At 59.0% G+C, this 16,023-nt stretch overlaps 1 protein-coding gene across 1 annotated transcript in view; it reads right to left on the reverse strand.

The window, feature by feature from the left end:
* Positions 1 to 130: 130 nt before the first annotated feature.
* Positions 131 to 16,023, reverse strand: part of LOC142009057 (vacuolar protein sorting-associated protein 28 homolog) — a 251,897-nt gene continuing 236,004 nt past the window's right edge. The window contains exons 2-10 of the mRNA XM_074986501.1: positions 6,846 to 6,917; positions 5,703 to 5,731; positions 5,331 to 5,368; positions 4,848 to 4,937; positions 4,341 to 4,446; positions 2,188 to 2,289; positions 1,913 to 1,966; positions 946 to 1,037; positions 131 to 540 (exon numbers count right to left, since the gene is read on the reverse strand). Coding sequence (XP_074842602.1) covers positions 423 to 540; positions 946 to 1,037; positions 1,913 to 1,966; positions 2,188 to 2,289; positions 4,341 to 4,446; positions 4,848 to 4,937; positions 5,331 to 5,368; positions 5,703 to 5,731; positions 6,846 to 6,917 — 701 coding nt within the window. The 3' untranslated portion in view covers positions 131 to 422. The remainder of the gene's footprint in view (positions 541 to 945; positions 1,038 to 1,912; positions 1,967 to 2,187; positions 2,290 to 4,340; positions 4,447 to 4,847; positions 4,938 to 5,330; positions 5,369 to 5,702; positions 5,732 to 6,845; positions 6,918 to 16,023) is intronic.

Genomic DNA, 16,023 nt, shown 5'->3' on the forward strand with positions numbered 1-16,023 from the left:
GAGCACCCTGCCTTAGCCAGCTGCTGTGGCACCCAGAAAATCTGAGCTGATGGGCTGGTCCAGGCCCTGAGTACAGGTGCAGTGGCTGTGCCTGCTTCTCCCACCCAGCAAGAGCCACAGCACCGCAGGCTAGCCAGCATGGGGGTTTATTACCGCAGGTGTACAAGTCTCCCGCCCTGCTTGCAGGACTCACGGGGAGGGAGGAGAGGAGACAGGCTGGCTGGAGCTGGCCCAGTGTGAATGTGCCCTGCAGCAGCACAGTTCACCTTGACTCAGCCCTAACCCTGCTGCGGGAACGGCTGCAGTGCACCACTCCCAGCCTCCTGCCCCCAACAGCAGCCTAGGGGAAAGGGCCTGGAGCCTGCTGGACTGCTACAGGGGGAGGGCGCTCCTCAGGACCAGGCAGGGCGCAGGGCCCAGCCTCAGGAGTGCAGGAACCGGTTGAAGGCATTGTAGGCGGATTCCAAATCAAACAGCATCTGGCGCACTTGGGAATCGTCCAGCTCGTCAGAGGCAGACATGCCGCTCAGCGTCTGCAGCCTGCCGGGGAGAGTCAAGGCACAGGCCTGGCCCCCAGAGCAGGAAGAAGGCCCTTTGCTGGGCTGCACTTTGCACCTGCACTAGTACTGGAGGGACCTAGCAGGAGCCATGACTTGTCGCCCTGAGTGCTGGCCTAGGAGGAAGCTGGTAGCTCCTCTGGCCACGGTCCCACCCCGCAACCAGGCCCCTGATCAGACATGGCGAGCAGGGCTGGGGACAAGCACCTCCCACTGCAGAGGGAGCAGACTGATGGAGCTGGGCCCGAAGGCACTCTGCGCTCCCCCATGCCCTCAGACTGGCAGGAGCGCCATGGGGCAAGGCAGGTCCAGGCCCTGTCCTGGAGAGCTGGGTCAGGACCCGGGCTTGCTCCTGCAGAGGGCAGGGGCCCCAGAGCACCCTACTCACCACTGGTTCACTTTCTGTCTCCCCTCGAAGTCAAGAGGTAGGTGGCTCATGCGGTTCATCGTCTCCATCAGCTCCCGCAGGTCTGGCTGGATCTGGATGCACAAAAGCATGGAGCTTCTGCTTTTCCTGCCTGGGGCCCGGCTGGGAAAGCCCCACCCCCCTTCAGGCGCTGCTGCCAGCAGTGAAGCCTCCATGCACCCCTAGCTTGTCCCCCTCTCTCTCCGAAGACCAGCCACACCGGGTCAGACCAAAATCCATCTTGCCCAGTGCCCTGTCTTCGGACAGTGGCCAATGCCACATGCCCCAAGGGAAGCGAACAGAACAGCTGAGCATTGAGTGGTCCATCTCCTGTCATCTAGTTCCAACTTCTGACAAACGGAGGCTAGCGCCATCATTCCTGCCCATCCTGGCTAACAGCCACCGATGGACCTCACCTCCCTGAATGGATCTAGCTCTTTTTGGAACTCTATTGATAAAGTCCTGGTCTTCACGCCATCCTCTGGCCAGGAGCTCCAGAAGTGAACTGTGCACTGCATGAGAAATACATCCTGTTTGTTCTTAACCCTGTTGCTAATTTCACTGGGTAACCCCTAGATCTCGTGTGGTGGGAACAAGTAAATACCTTTTCCTTATTTTTCCTCCACACCAGTCATGATTTTGTTGACCTCTTAGTCGTCCCCGCACCCTTCATCTATTGTTTTCTAAACTGAAAAGTCACAGACTTTTTAATCTCTCTTCAGATGGACCCGGTCCAAATCCATTGTTTTTGTTACCCTTTTCTGAAACTTTTCCACAGCCAAGGGTGTTTTTTTTTTTTTTTTTTTTTTTTTTTTTTTTTTTTTTTTTTTTTGAGATGAGGCGACCACATCTGCACGCAGTATTCAAGCTGGGGGTGTACCCTGGATTTATACCAAGGCTGTAAGATACTCCCTGTCTTATCCTCTGTCCCTCTGTAAATGATTCTCACCTCATCCATGGCTCGGATCTCCAGGCGCAGCTTGTCCATCACTGTGATGAAAAGCTGGAAGAGAAAAGAGGTGCCTCAGCAATGGCCTGGAAGCTAGCAGCAGGGCACCTCACTCCAGCCCTCTTGGGAGGGTGGGGGCAAGCCAGGACAGCGGGCCCTTGACAGTCCCCTGGGGACCAGCCATGCAGCTGCACAGGCCAGGCCAGCTGCCAAAGTCCCAGAAGCACAGGATGCCGGGATTACAGTGCGCACAGCCCCTTGCCCCGGGAACGTACAGAGACGATGTCAGCAATGCAGCGGTTCAGGTTGCCCTTGTCGTCCTTGATGGTGATTGGCCGATCCTCCTTGATCCTCTCCATGGCCAGCGGGCAGTCGAGCTGCAGCAGGAGGGTTACAATGAGGCTGGGCAAGCTCAGGGCAGGGTAACAAGCACCATATAACCCCCAACAAAGAGCATTTCCCAGGGAAAGCCGGGTTCCGCTCCATGTGCTAAGCTGGGGGAAGAGAGCACAGTACAGAACGTGGCCAGACGGTCTGAACATAGGGCCACCCAGCCTGGTCGCAGACAGTGACCAGTGCTGGGTGCCCCAGAGGGCATGACCAGAACACGTCACCAAAAGGTGATCCTTCTCCTGTCACCCAGTCCCAGCTTCTGACAAACGGGGCTAGAGGCACCACCCTGTCCACCTTGCTGAACAGCCATTTGTGGCCCTGTTCTCCATGAACGTATCCAGTAGCTTTTTGAGCCTTGTTATAGTCTCAGCCTTCACATTGCCCTGTGGCAGGGAGTCCCACAGCTGGCCCTGCGTTGTGTGAAGAAATCCGTCCTTCTGTCTGTTTTAACCCCACTACCTGTTTGTTTCATGGGGTGACCCCTAGTTCTTGCATTAGGAGAAGGAAGACAGAACACCACTTCCTTATCGACTTTGTCCAACCAGTTGGGATGTTCTGGACATTAGCCGCCTCTTTTCCAAGCTGAGAAATCCCACTCTTACTACTCTCCCCACGCCATACCCCAGCCATTCCATACCCCTAATCGGTTTTTTGCCCTTTTCTGTACCTTTCCCAATTCCAATACATCTTTTTAGAGATGTGGTGACCTTGAATACTGCTGCAGGTGTGACGTGGAAGTACACGGGATTTATACGAAGGTAATATGATTACGACAAGGTGGAAGTGCCTTTGGTCCAGGGGAGGGAGGGAGAGAAAGAGAGAGAGAGTGTGTGTGCGCGTGCGCGCGCACACTCACCCCCCCAAGCCCAGGGGCCCCCTCTCTAAGCCAGGTGACTGTGAGAGTGTAATTCACCTTTGGTGGGTTCTCCAGCACCGACAGTTTTTAAATCTAGGCGGGCTGTATTTCTCATGGGACAGGTCTGCTCTGGGAGTGAGCTGGGGGCAGGGCTCTGGGCAGAGGGACACAGGGGAACAGCCTGGGTGACCACACTGGTTCCTCCAGGCTTGGAATAAACAAATCTATGCAGTCTCTCCCCCCAGCATCTAAGTCAGTCAGGCACAGTAGGGCTATGTCTACACAAGCCCCTTCCTTTCAGAAGGGACATGGTAATGAGCGAGTTGGGAAGATGCTAAGGAGGCGCTGCCATGAATATGCAGTGCCTCTGTGATGCAGTGGGAGATACCTGTGTGTACACGTGGGGCTCCTGCTGAGGGTAACCTGGCGACCAGGTGACACCCCTGGGCTGCAGACAAAGGAGGAGGTGCAGCCTGAGGGGTTTGACCTGGAACTGGATGTTGGAAACAGTTAGTCGGGGCTGGGAGAGAGAGAGACAAAGGAGGGGGCAAGACCCCGGCTCCGGGGGCCCCTCGGGGCCTCCTCTCCCCAGCATGGCTTCGACTGGCTGTCTCTGCCGGCTGCACTGACTCCTCTGTACGACGCTGTGCCCTGTTGCCTAATAAACCTGCTGTTCTCCTGCCTGCGGATGGGGTGCAGAGGATGGAGACCCCGAACCCCCTCACAGCCTCATTAGCATAATGGTGGCTGCATATGATTTGAAACTGTTGCTTTCAAATCGCGCACCGCCCATGTAGACAGGGGCCTTTCAAAAGGACCCCCCGGACTTCGAAAGCCCCTTCTTCCTATTTGGTTTTAGGAAGAAGGGTTTTTCAAAGTCCGGGGGCGGAGGAGCGTCCTTTCAAAAAGCCCCCGTCTAGAGAGGTAGCGCACAATTCAAAAGCTGTGCTTTCCAATTGTGTGGGGCCACTATTATGCTAATGAGGCACTGCATATTCACGGTGGTGCCTCATTAGCATATTCCCAACTCGCCCCAAAAGGAGGGGACTAGTGTCGATGCGGCCTACATGTAGAACTCAGCAGCAACACAGCCCCCACCCCGCCCCCACTGTTCTAGGAGCCCCCCGAGATTCCTGTCCCAGAGTCCCCAAAAGCTGTACTGCTGGAGGCTGAACTCACCCGGAACTTGCGGCAAAATTCATCGATGGAGCCAATTTCAGATCCCTGTACCTGTTTGAAGGCAGCTTTGTACTGGACCAGGAGCCGGGAGCAGGCTGCGGTGTACCTGGGGCAGTGCATGGAGTAAGAACAGTTGGAGTGGCTCATGCCAAGCAGGAGGGGAACACGGAGGTCGAGGATGTACAAGCAGGTCCCCAGGGAAAGGAGAACACTGTAACAGCCCCCATGGCAGGGGAGGCTCCCCAGGGTCTCTGACTGGAGACCCTCTGCATGGAGCAATGTTGCCTGGCCCCCAGGGGAAGTGGGCAGGGCCTGAGGGGGGACTAAGGGGCTGTTTTGATGCTTCTCTGAGCCCCCTCCCCAGTGTGTCCGCAGTGCCCTGGGGAGGGGAGGTCACTCTGCTCCACTCGGTAACGACGCATCCTGCAGGAGATGCTCCTGCTGCTGCATCCGCTTGGCTCCCCTGGGAGAGACCAGGCTGGAAACAAAACCCAGCTGGGGACTCACTCGTTGGGAGAGACACAGTCCTTGATATAGGCTTTCTCCAGAGCCTGCATCGTCTTCACCACCGCAAACAGCTCAGCCATGTTATCGTACCTGAAACCCAAGCGCAGAAGCCCGTGAAGGCGCATAGCCTGTGACCCCCACCGTTATACACGCGCCCGCGTCCCTGGGAACAGCACAGGGGCTCTCATGCTCCACAGCCCAGCAGGAGCACTCCCTTTTTCTGGAGAAGACCCTTCCGCCTATTGCATCTTTCTCAGCCGCAGGCTGCCCTGGCCAATGGCAGAGGCGGAGCAGAAGGGCTCTTGGGTCCTTCCTAGCTTGGCGCGGGGACAGAGCATCAGAACGCATAGCTCCCTGCACCATCAGCCCCAGCATCTCCCGAGCAAGGACCTCACTGCAGACAACAGCTTGAAGTCCCAGCACTCCCAAGCCCCACAGAACTGTGTACCACATGGGAACCCATTCGGCTGGGGATGGACTCACTTTTCTCGCTCCCGTGCATTTTTATACAGCTTCACCTCCTGCAAGGAGAGCAGATACACAGCCTGTCAGGTACCCGCACAGTGTGTGGTCAGCTGCACAAATGGACAGGCTGGAAGCAGGTGGGGACGGAGATGACAGATACGGACCTCCTGCATCCTCACCACAGGGTAGAGGAGACAGGGACCAGAGAAACCCACACTGAGATGGAGGTAAGGAGCTGGGAATCACCTCAAGAGCTGGGGTCCCCTGAATGCTCCAGCACTGAGGGCTGTGAAACCGTTTGCAGAGCCAAACCCGACGTACGCTGGAAGATCATTCTGCCTCCTGTGCCAGAGACAGGACGAGGAGGGGAACGTGACCAGTGTTACTCACCTCGTACAGTTCTGGCTTATTCCCTGGGGCTGAAAAAGAGGAAATCCATGAACAGACCTAGCACTTATAGCTAGGGGCCTACCAGTGACGCCCACAATGCAAAACCTTCCTGGTAACCCGGTGTTAGGAAGGACCACGTCCACAGCTCCTTAGCCTACCAGCTACAGGGATACTGCTAGGACCCAGGACCTCTACAGCCTGCTCCGCTCTTCCATCCCGCCCCTCCTGCTGATCACCGCCCCTTGCTCCAGGCCAGAGAACCCAGCACAGTTCACAAGGGAGAATCAGATTCTGAGCTGGAAGGGTCCTTGAGAAGTTGAGTCCAGCCCCTGCACTGGAGCAGGGCCAAGTAAACAGAGCCCATCCCTTCCAGGCATCTGTCCAGCCTATTCTTAACAACTTCCACTGATGGGGATCCACAACCTCCCTGGGGCACCTGCTCCACAGCTTAACTACCCTCAGTGTGGGAAAGCTGTTCTTTATCTCAGGGGGTCTCAAACTTCATTGCTGTACAATCCACTTCTGCCAAGAAAAAGTAATGCACAGACACATGCCTCAGCCAAAACCCAGGCCCTGCCACCAGGGGTGCGAGTAAGGGGAACAAAAGACCAGCCCCATTGCCCGAAGAAAGGAGAGGCTGAGGACCCAGGCTGCAGCCCCAGGAGGGGCCTGGAATCTGAGCCCCACTGCACAGGGCTGAAGCCCTTTGTCTGGCTTCGATCTCAGCAAATCTAAGCCAACCCAGGGAAACTCATTAAAATGAGGTCCCAACCCAATTTGGGAACTGCTGTGCTATCCTAACCCCTGTTGATGCAGACTGAGCCATTGCTTCGTAACCTGCCTCTGTGGCCGTGATACCCACCCTCCCATGAGCCCAGTGTCCCACCACTCTGCTGCCCCCAGCCCCGCTAGCCTGACCCCTGGGGACTTTGAGGGCGGGCAGTCCCCTGAGGGGAGCTGGAGCCCACGGTGTCACTGGGTCTCTGGCCAGGGGCGGGGTGGGCCTGGGTCACAGCCCTGCTCATGGCCAGCAAGCAGGGCTCTGTCAGGTGTCGACCGGGCCAGTCTGTGTCTCAGCCCAGGCCATGGGGTGGTGCTGTGGGGCCCCTTGCTCCCCACGGCGGCAGGGCCAGCGGGACTCACCTCCTGGGCCAGGTGCAGCAGGGATCCCGTGGAACATTGTGGTGGGCTGGGGCACTGCTGCCAGGGGGACCTCTGCGAGGGAGGGAGAGGGGCGTTAGTGTGGCCTGGTGGCCCGGCCCCTGCACCCGACGCGATCCCCGGACCCAAACAGCCCGGGGCCCCACACTCCCCACCGCCCCCTAGTGACAAACACCCCCCAGCCCTGCGCTCCCCACCGCCCCCTAGTCACAAACACCCCCCGGCCCTGTGCTCCCCACCGCCCCCCAGCCAAACACACACACACACAAACAACCCCCCCGGCCCTGCGCTCCCCACCGCCCCCTAGAGACAAACACCCCCCAGCCCTGCACTCCCCACCGCCCCCTAGTCACAAACACCCCCCCGGCCCTGCGCTCCCCACCGCCCCCCAGCCAAACACACACACACACACACACAACCCCCCCGGCCCCGCACTCCCCACCGCCCCCCAGCCACAAACACCCCCCAGCCCTGCGCTCCCCACAGCCCCCTAGTCACAAACACCCCCCCGGCCCTGCGCTCCCCACCGCCCCCCAGCCAAACACACACACACACACACACAACCCCCCCTGGCCCTGCGCTCCCCACCACCCCCTAGTGACAAACACCCCCCGGCCCTGCGCTCCCCACCACCCCAGCCGCAAACGCCCCCCCCTGGCCCCGCGCTCCCCACCGCCCCCCAGCCGCAAACGCCCCCCCCCCGGCCCTGCGCTCCCCACCACCCCCTAGTGACAAACACCCCTCGGCCCTGCGCTCCCCACCACCCCCTAGTGACAAACACCCCCCGGCCCCGCGCTCCCCACCGCCCCCCAGCCGCAAACGCCCCCCCCCGACCCCGCGCTCCCCACCTCCCCTCAGCCGCAAACACCACCCCCCGGCCCCGCGCTCCCCACCGCCCCCCAGTCACAAACACCCCCCTGGCCCTGCGCTCCCCCCCCGCCCCCCAGTCGCAAACACCCCCCCGCCCTGCGCTCCCCACCGCCCTCCAGCCGCAAACGCCCCCCCCCGGCCCCGCGCTCCCCACTGCCCCCCAGTCGCAAACACCCCCCCGCCCTGCGCTCCCCACCGCCCCCCAGCCGCAAATGCCCCCCCCCGGCCCCGCGCTCCCCACTGCCCCCCAGTCACAAACACCCCCCCGGCCCCGCGCTCCCCACCGCTCCCCAGTCACAAACACCCCCCCCCGGCCCCGTGCTCCTCACCGCCCCCCCGTCACAAACACCCCCCTGGCCCCACGCTCCCCACCGCCCCCTAGTCACAAACACCCCCCTGGCCCCGCGCTCCCCAACGCCCCCAGTCACAAACACCACCCCCCGGCCCCGCGCTCCCCACCGCCCCCCAGTCACAAACACCCCCCCGGCCCCGCGCTCCCCACCGCTCCCCAGTCACAAACACCCCCCCCCGGCCCCGCGCTCCTCACCGCCCCCCAGTCAGAAACACCCCCCCGGCCCCGCGCTCCCCACCGCTCCCCAGTCACAAACACCCCCCCCCGGCCCCGCGCTCCTCACCGCCCCCCAGTCACAAACACCCCCCCGGCCCCGCGCTCCCCACCGCTCCCCAGTCACAAACACCGCCCCCCGGCCCCGCGCTCCTCACCGCCCCCCAGTCACAAACACCCCCCCCCGCCCCGTGCTCACCACCGCTCCCCAGTCACAAACACCCCCCCGGCCCCGCGCTCCCCACCGCCCCCCAGTCACAAACACCCCCCCCCGGCCCTGCGCTCTCCACCGCCCCCTAGTGACAAACACCCCCCCTGTCCCTGCGCCCCCCACCGCCCCCCAGTCACAAACACCCCCCCGGCCCCGCGCTCCCCACCGCTCCGCAGTCACAAACACCCCCCCCCGGCCCCGCGCTCCTCACCGCCCCCCAGTCACAAACACCCCCCCGGCCCCGCGCTCCCCACCGCTCCCCAGTCACAAACACCGCCCCCCGGCCCCGCGCTCCTCACCGCCCCCCAGTCACAAACACCCCCCCCCGCCCCGTGCTCACCACCGCTCCCCAGTCACAAACACCCCCCCCGGCCCCGCGCTCCCCACCGCCCCCCAGTCACAAACACCCCCCCCGGCCCTGCGCTCTCCACCGCCCCCTAGTGACAAACACCCCCCCTGGCCCTGCGCCCCCCACCGCCCCCCAGTCACAAACACCCCCCCCGGCCCTGCGCTCTCCACCGCCCCCCAGCCACAAACACCCCCCCCGGCCCTGCGCTCCCCACCGCCCCCCAGCCACAAACACCCCCCCCGGCCCTGCGCTCTCCACCGCCCCCCAGTCACAAACACCCCCCCCGGCCCTGCGCTCCCCACCGCCCCCCAGCCACAAACACCCCCCCGGCCCTGCGCTCCCCACCACCCCCCAGCCAAACACACACACACACACACACACACACACCCTGAGCCGAGCGCACCGCACCGCTGCTCCCCGCGCCCCCGGCCCTGCCGCGCCGCCGCCCTCCGGCCTCTCACCCGCTTCCTGGAAAATGGCGCCGGAGCACATCGAGCGCTCGGCGCTCCGCTCGCCCGCCTGCCTGGGAGGGGCGCGGCCGTTATTTGGGCGGGAAGGGCGCGCGCTGCAGTGCTGAGGGATGAACAAGTGACCCCCCCCCCCGCCCCTCCCCGGTCCCGCCAGAGACGGGGCTTTCCCGCCCGGCCCGGCGGTGTGCAATCCCGTGGGGGGGGGGAGCCGGCGCCCTGCGCCTCTGGCCGGTGGGTGGATGCCGGAGTGCGCCACAGCCCCTGTACAAGGGCCAGGCGCCAGCAGCCCGAACGGGAGCGCGTGTGACGTGCTAGGGCTCCGCAGAGCCGGCACGCGTGCCAAGAACAGCACGCGTGCCAAGAACAGCAGGTGAGGCGGGAGCTCAGCCCCGCCCTTCCTCCCCCCAGGCAGCCGGGTGCTGGCACAGAGCCAGGCCGCCTGGGGAGTAGGAAAAGCCCGTCTCACACGGCCAACCCCCTCCCCAAGCGGGAGAGCCCTGCCTCCTCGCGTGTTTATTCACGGAGCTGTTGTCAGAAGGACCCCTAGTGGCTTTTAAAAGTATCACCGGCACTCAGGCTGGAGAGGATGGAAGGTCAGTTTTCAACACTGCCTCCAAGGTTGCTGAGCCCGGTGGTACTGCGGTGGGAACGAGTGGGTACTGTTACAGACACGCTGCGCCTCAGGGATGTTCTCTCTTCTGTAGGGTAACCCTGTCTGAATGTTCCCAGTAAAGTTCCCCAGAGGTGGCCCGGCAGTAAGGCCCTTTGTCAGTCCTTTACCTAGTAACCCTTTTGCAATAGGGTGCCGAGCCTCCTTGGTCAAAGCTGCCTGAGTCCCAGCCTGGCACAGGCTTGGTCAGTTCCTCCTGCTCCCATGGTTGCTCTGCAGAGCGGCTGTGAGGGGAAATGCTGACCCCACAGGAGTCTTCATGCTGAGAAACAGCTACAGTGCTGCTTCCTAGCCTGCCTGGGCTGGCAGGTAGCCCCCCATCCCCTGCTGTGCAAGGTCAGGGACAGAAGGATGGAGCCAGCTGGAACATGGTTTAAATGCAGCATCTCTGCCCCAAGGGGTTGGCAAGGAGAGGAGTCTGTTTTCTGGAGCTGCCTCCCTCAACTTGCCCATCTTTTTGTACAACTGCAGGCCCATGTTTCCTTCTAATCCTGTAAGGTGCTATTTATTCTCCTTTGCATTTTGCAATCGATCCATTGAATTTCAATTATTTATTGGTTCAATTATTTAATAAAATCATACTTGTAAAATATTGTTACAGATGTGAAATTCATAACATGACAAGCAACATTCGGAGACCTGAACCAAACGTTGCATGTGTGGCTGATTTCGGGCTATGAATAGTTAGAAATAGTTGAGTTAAAGAATATTTTGAACATGTGTCTGTACTCGCTCTTCAAGGTGGTGTATTCTGTGATGGATTTGAAACGTTGATGCATTTGATCCATGTTTAGTTTGTTGCATGCACTACTATGTCACAAACCTCTCTAGTATAACCATAAGCATAGTAAATGTCAGTAATTGTGAAGTTTATGAGCAACTGATTCAGCTGTGAAATTGACCAGCACCTCTATTTCAGGAGAGATCTCTGTGCTGATGTATTCAGAGCAGAACAAACTCATTTTTACTCCAGAATAAAAATCCTTCTTGCTCTCTCCAGTAGTAGGTTCTGTGACAATCTCAGTACCCTAACTGCTAATTCTGCACCTGAGGCAAGAATATAAAATTGCACCCCTCATGTATTCATGGTAGTTAGTTTGTAGAACAATGGAAAGTACATAAATAATCACAGTAACAGCAACAGTAACAACACACTGCTTATGCTGGCAGGGGGAGGGGGCTGTGTGGGGTGTACCCACCATACCTTGTCTCTCCTGCCTCAAGTGGGACTGTGCCGCTAGCAGATGCCTGCAGCGGGTGGTCGTGGGGCCACAAAGAAACGGGGAAGGGCAGGGGGCAGGTGGGTGTGCTGACAGCACTGGGTGCAGAGCCAAGATAGCAACATTGGAGCCAGTGTGGTGCGTAGGGCCAAGGGGGTGTGTGTGTGTGGAGGTGCTGTGTGAAAGGATGTGTGTGTGTGTGTGTAAAGGTGGGGTGTGTATGTTGCTGCTGTGCCTCTGGGCAGCGTGCAAATGTACATGTAGATGCTCGTGGTATTGAGTGTCGGGAGAGGGTGTGGACGGTGGTGGTGCTGTACCAAGAAGCAGGTGTTTGTCAGAGCTGGTTGCCCCTTATGTGTACGTAGAGGCTGTGTGAAGGTGGGGCACTGCACAGGGACCAGGGATTGTCTCCAGGACCAAGGAGAGGTTGTCAGGGAGTCAAATCTGACAGGTGAAGCCCCAGACTCAGAACTAGCTCCCCCTAGGACCAAGTGAATCCCCACCTCCATGGATGAGCTCCAGGAACACTGGTAGCTAATTCTGACAGGCAGCAATGTGGGGCAAGCTGGGCTACGTCTACACGTGAAGCCAACATCGAAATAGGCTATTTCGATGAGTAACGTCTACACGTCCTCCAGGGCTGGCAACGTCGATGTTCAACTTCGACGTTGCGCGGCACCACATCGAAATAGGCGCTGCGAGGGAACATCTACACGCCAAAGTAGCACACATCGAAATAAGGGTGCCAGGCACAGCTGCAGACAGGGTCACAGGGCGGACTCAACAGCAAGCCGCTCCCTTAAAGGGCCCCTCCCAGACACAGTTGCACTAAACAACACAAGATACACAGAGCCGACAACTGGTTGCAGACCCTGTGCCTGCAGCACGGATCCCCAGCTGCCGCAGCAGCAGCCAGAAGCCCTGGGCTAAGGGCTGCTGCCCACGGTGACCATAGAGCCCCGCAGGGGCTGGAGAGAGAGCATCTCTCAACCCCTCAGCTGATGGCCGCCATGGCGGACCCCGCTATTTCGAAGTTGCGGGATGCGCAACGACTACACGGTCCCTACTTCGACATTGAACGTCAAAGTAGGGCGCTATTCCTATCCCCTCATGGGGTTAGCGACTTCGACGTCTCGCCGCCTAACGTCGAAGTTAACTTCGCAATAGCGCCCGGTGCGTATAGCCGTGACGGGCACTATTTCGAAGTTAGTGCCGCTACTTCGAAGTAGCGTGCACGTGTAGACACGGCTCTGGTGTGTCAGAATGCCATACCAGCAGCTGATTTGGAGGAATAGCCTTTTTTGGCATCACAATGTGAAAAGTGTTCTTTAGATATAGCGCTGCTCCCCAGCTTCTCCCCAGCCACTCGCTCAAAGAAGGAAATTTGGTTGGTTTGGCATGATTCGTTCTTGGCATATATCAGAGAGGAGCCATGTTAGTCTGTAGCTTCGAGAACAACAAGAAGTCCTGTGGCACCTTATAGACTAACAGAGATTTTGGAGCATAAGCTTTTGTGGGCAAAGACCCGCTTTGTCAGGTGCATGAGTTGGGGGGGGTGGTTTCAGAGGGGTATTTAGAGAGCGGAGTCCCAGTAAGAGGGAGGGCCGGAGCTGACGAGGTCTATTCAGCCAGGCGGAAATGGCCCGGTATCAACAGTACTTACCAAAAGAGGGCAAAACAAGTTAGACTCTGACAAAGGTTCACATCCCCCATCTGATCTGACTTGGATTTTCCTCTTTTGATAACTGCTTTTGGGACTGGGCCATTTCCACCTTGCTGAATAGACCTTGTCAGCTCCGGCCCTCCCTCTTCCTGGGACTCCACTCTTTAAATACCCCTCTGACACCGCCCCCCTACTCATGCATCTGATGAAGCGGGTCTTTGCCCACGAAAGCTTATGCTGCAAGATATGTTAGTCTATAAGGGGCCACAGGCCTTCTTGTTGTTCTTGGCATATTTATTTCTTACCATGCTGTAGCCGCTGGAAGAAGGCAGCTTGGCTCTGCACTATGCCGGGATGTCCTTCTTCCCTGTGGACTAGTCCAAGGTTTAGGTCAGTGTTGGCCAGCTGCAATGAAAGGGGTGCAGTGCTCTAGCCAGGAGGCTCTTAGCTCCTTCAAGGTACATGGCAGCTTCTGCCTGCTCTTTCCTGAATTCCCTCCCGGTGTGCTATCATCTTTCCGGGCCTGAACCCAGAGCCGGAGGAACCTCCTCAGTTCAGCACTGGAAGCTGTGGCGAGACGCCATGACCGGTGTCAGAGAGCCCGTGGCATGTTCCGCGGGGGATGCCCTTGCTGCGATACCCAAACTGACGACCAGGTGGCACTGTTACGTTACTGGCTTATGCATTGGTGCTGGTGTAAGGCAGCCACATTTACCTGGCTGTGAGTACGGGCGAATTATTGTTATGTGTTATGGTGATTAATTCTTACGCCTGGAGCCTCCTCAGGGCATGTCAGAAGCCAGGTGTGGGTGAGGCTGCAGCGTAGCCTGCTCACAGTGATTGAAGGGAGGGCTGAGACCCATAGCTCAGCATGCCCCTCCTCCCCGCTCTCAGGTTTGTGCATGGGTGAAAGCTCCCTTGCTCTTTACCTCCCTCCCTTTCCTGGGCACAGGCAGCCCAGGGAACCTGGCAGGAGCCCAGGGCCAGAGCACAGCCTTGCGAAGGTCTCCACCTCCATCTGTGTCGCTGGGCTGGCCCTTTCGCACTGGGATGTGTGCCAGGAAGAGGGGTGGGGAAGGGGACAGCCCCAGCAGGGCCCAGGCAGGGAGCGCTTCTGTGACTCCCCTGCCCACCACTGCATAGGCTGACTGCCCAAGGGCTCTGCCCAACTCTGGCCTGCCCCCAGGCTCAGCCGCTACGCCTGTTGCTCAGCCAGAGCTCTGAGCAGATAACTTAGTGCTTAACAAGCCTCCACTACCCAGGTGGGGTGGGGAGCAACCTGAGAGTCCCTGTAGTGTAGGTGGGGCAGTGAGGCACAGAGAGAACACAACAAGGGATGAGAGCAAACCCTCCTAGGCTCTATTCACATCTCGGGGGGAAGGCCTCCTAGAGAGTACAGGAGGGACTGGGAGCCAGGACTCCTGGGTTCTGCACATGCAGCTGACTCTGTGACTCTGGGAGATTCTTGTTGCCAGTCGGTGGCTCTACTGCCACATCTCCTGCAAAGCATGAGGCTGAGTTAGCCAATGATTGCCAGGTATCTGGTGTCCCTGGATGGAAGTTGTACCAGACACACACACTGTTACGTTGGCTGATGCCTGGGTATTACTGTTGGCAGAGCCGCCCTGCTGTACAGGCTGTGGGAACATTGGGCTAGCACAGGTCCCAGCTCAGCTGCTCAGTTCATGGGGCAGTGAGTCCCCTGCTTCTGCAGAGCTGTGGGGGTCTGTCTGATCTCAGAGGCACCTGGGGCTTTCCCTTTTCAGTGTAGCTTTCCATCTCTTCTTCCTGGGATGCTCATCCCCCACCGAGCAGGAATCTCAGCCCCTGCTCTGCCCAGGCTTTGTGACTGGCAGGGATGTGCCCAGTCTGGGTGAGGCCTCAGCTGCAGCCACAATAACCTCTGGCTAAAATGCTTTGCTAGAGCACAGCCAGTTCTGTGGTCTGTGTTGAGGGCTAAAACCAGAAGAGTGGAGGTGGGCCCTGACCTTGTCACTTTCCCAGGCCTTGCTGAGTGATGAAGACGGGGGGATTGCAGTGGCACCCTCTCAGGGCTGGGCTCAGCTTGGCAGAGAAGATAATGGATGTACTGGTAGAGGCAGCTGAGGGAGGTCCCCCTGGAGCTCAAGTGACAGGCCCTGTGATTTATATACAGAGATACACATCTCACAGAGCTGGAAGGGGCCCTGGGAATTCATCCAGTCCAGTCCCCTTCCTCTGGGCAGGGCCAAGCACCATCCCTGCCACGTTTTTTTTTTTAAATCTATTTGCCTGAGACCCCCTAAATGGCCCTCTCAGGGGGTTGAGCTCAACACCCCTGGGTTTAGTGGGTCAATGCTCTAACCACTGACCTCTCCCACCCCCTTGACATTTTTTTCATCTGGGGAGATACACAGCACCAAGCAACATCCCTGACAGATTTCCTCCCCACACATTATTTCTCCCAAACTTCTCAAGGCCTGAACTCACTACTCAGGGAGTTTAACAGGCCACTGCTCAGACCACTGAGTTAACCCCTCCCCCCGCTTTTTTTTTAAAAGTCATACCCAGAGACCAATAAGCCAGCTAAATCTATTTGCCCCAGATCCCTAAATGGCCTCCTCAAGGACTGAGCTCACAACTTTGGCTTTAGCAGGGCAATGCTCAAACCACTGAGCTATCCCTACTCCTGTCGAAGCTATATGGAGATACACACCTCAAAGAGATGTAAAGGACCTCAGAATGTCATTCAGCCTGAACCAGCACCTCCCCGCTTTTTGTAAAAAACTTGGCCCTGGTCCCTAAGTGACTCCCTCAAGGACTGAGCTCACACCCCTGGGTTTAGCAGGCCAATGCTCTAACCACTGAGCTAGCTCCCCCCCACCACAGGCCTGCCTTACTCCCCTTCACCAACCCCTTCCTCCCACTGTTGGCCCCCCAGCCAACTCACGTTCCTCCCTTAAGTGCCCCTAACCCCAACTCCTACCCCCATTTGCCCTTCCAGTCACACAGCCCAGGCTCTCCAAAGGCGGCTCTTCCGAGCCCTTCTCTGAGGATCTCCTGCCGGGGAGCCCTGGGCCCCTGCCAGCTCCAGCGCCTGTTTGGCTGCTCAGCAGAGCCGCATTGTCTGCATGAGCCTGCCTGCCCGCAGACAATGAGCTCC

The sequence above is a fragment of the Carettochelys insculpta genome, chromosome 2, assembly GCF_033958435.1.
Source record: "Carettochelys insculpta isolate YL-2023 chromosome 2, ASM3395843v1, whole genome shotgun sequence".
Lineage (NCBI taxonomy): Eukaryota > Metazoa > Chordata > Testudines > Carettochelyidae > Carettochelys > Carettochelys insculpta.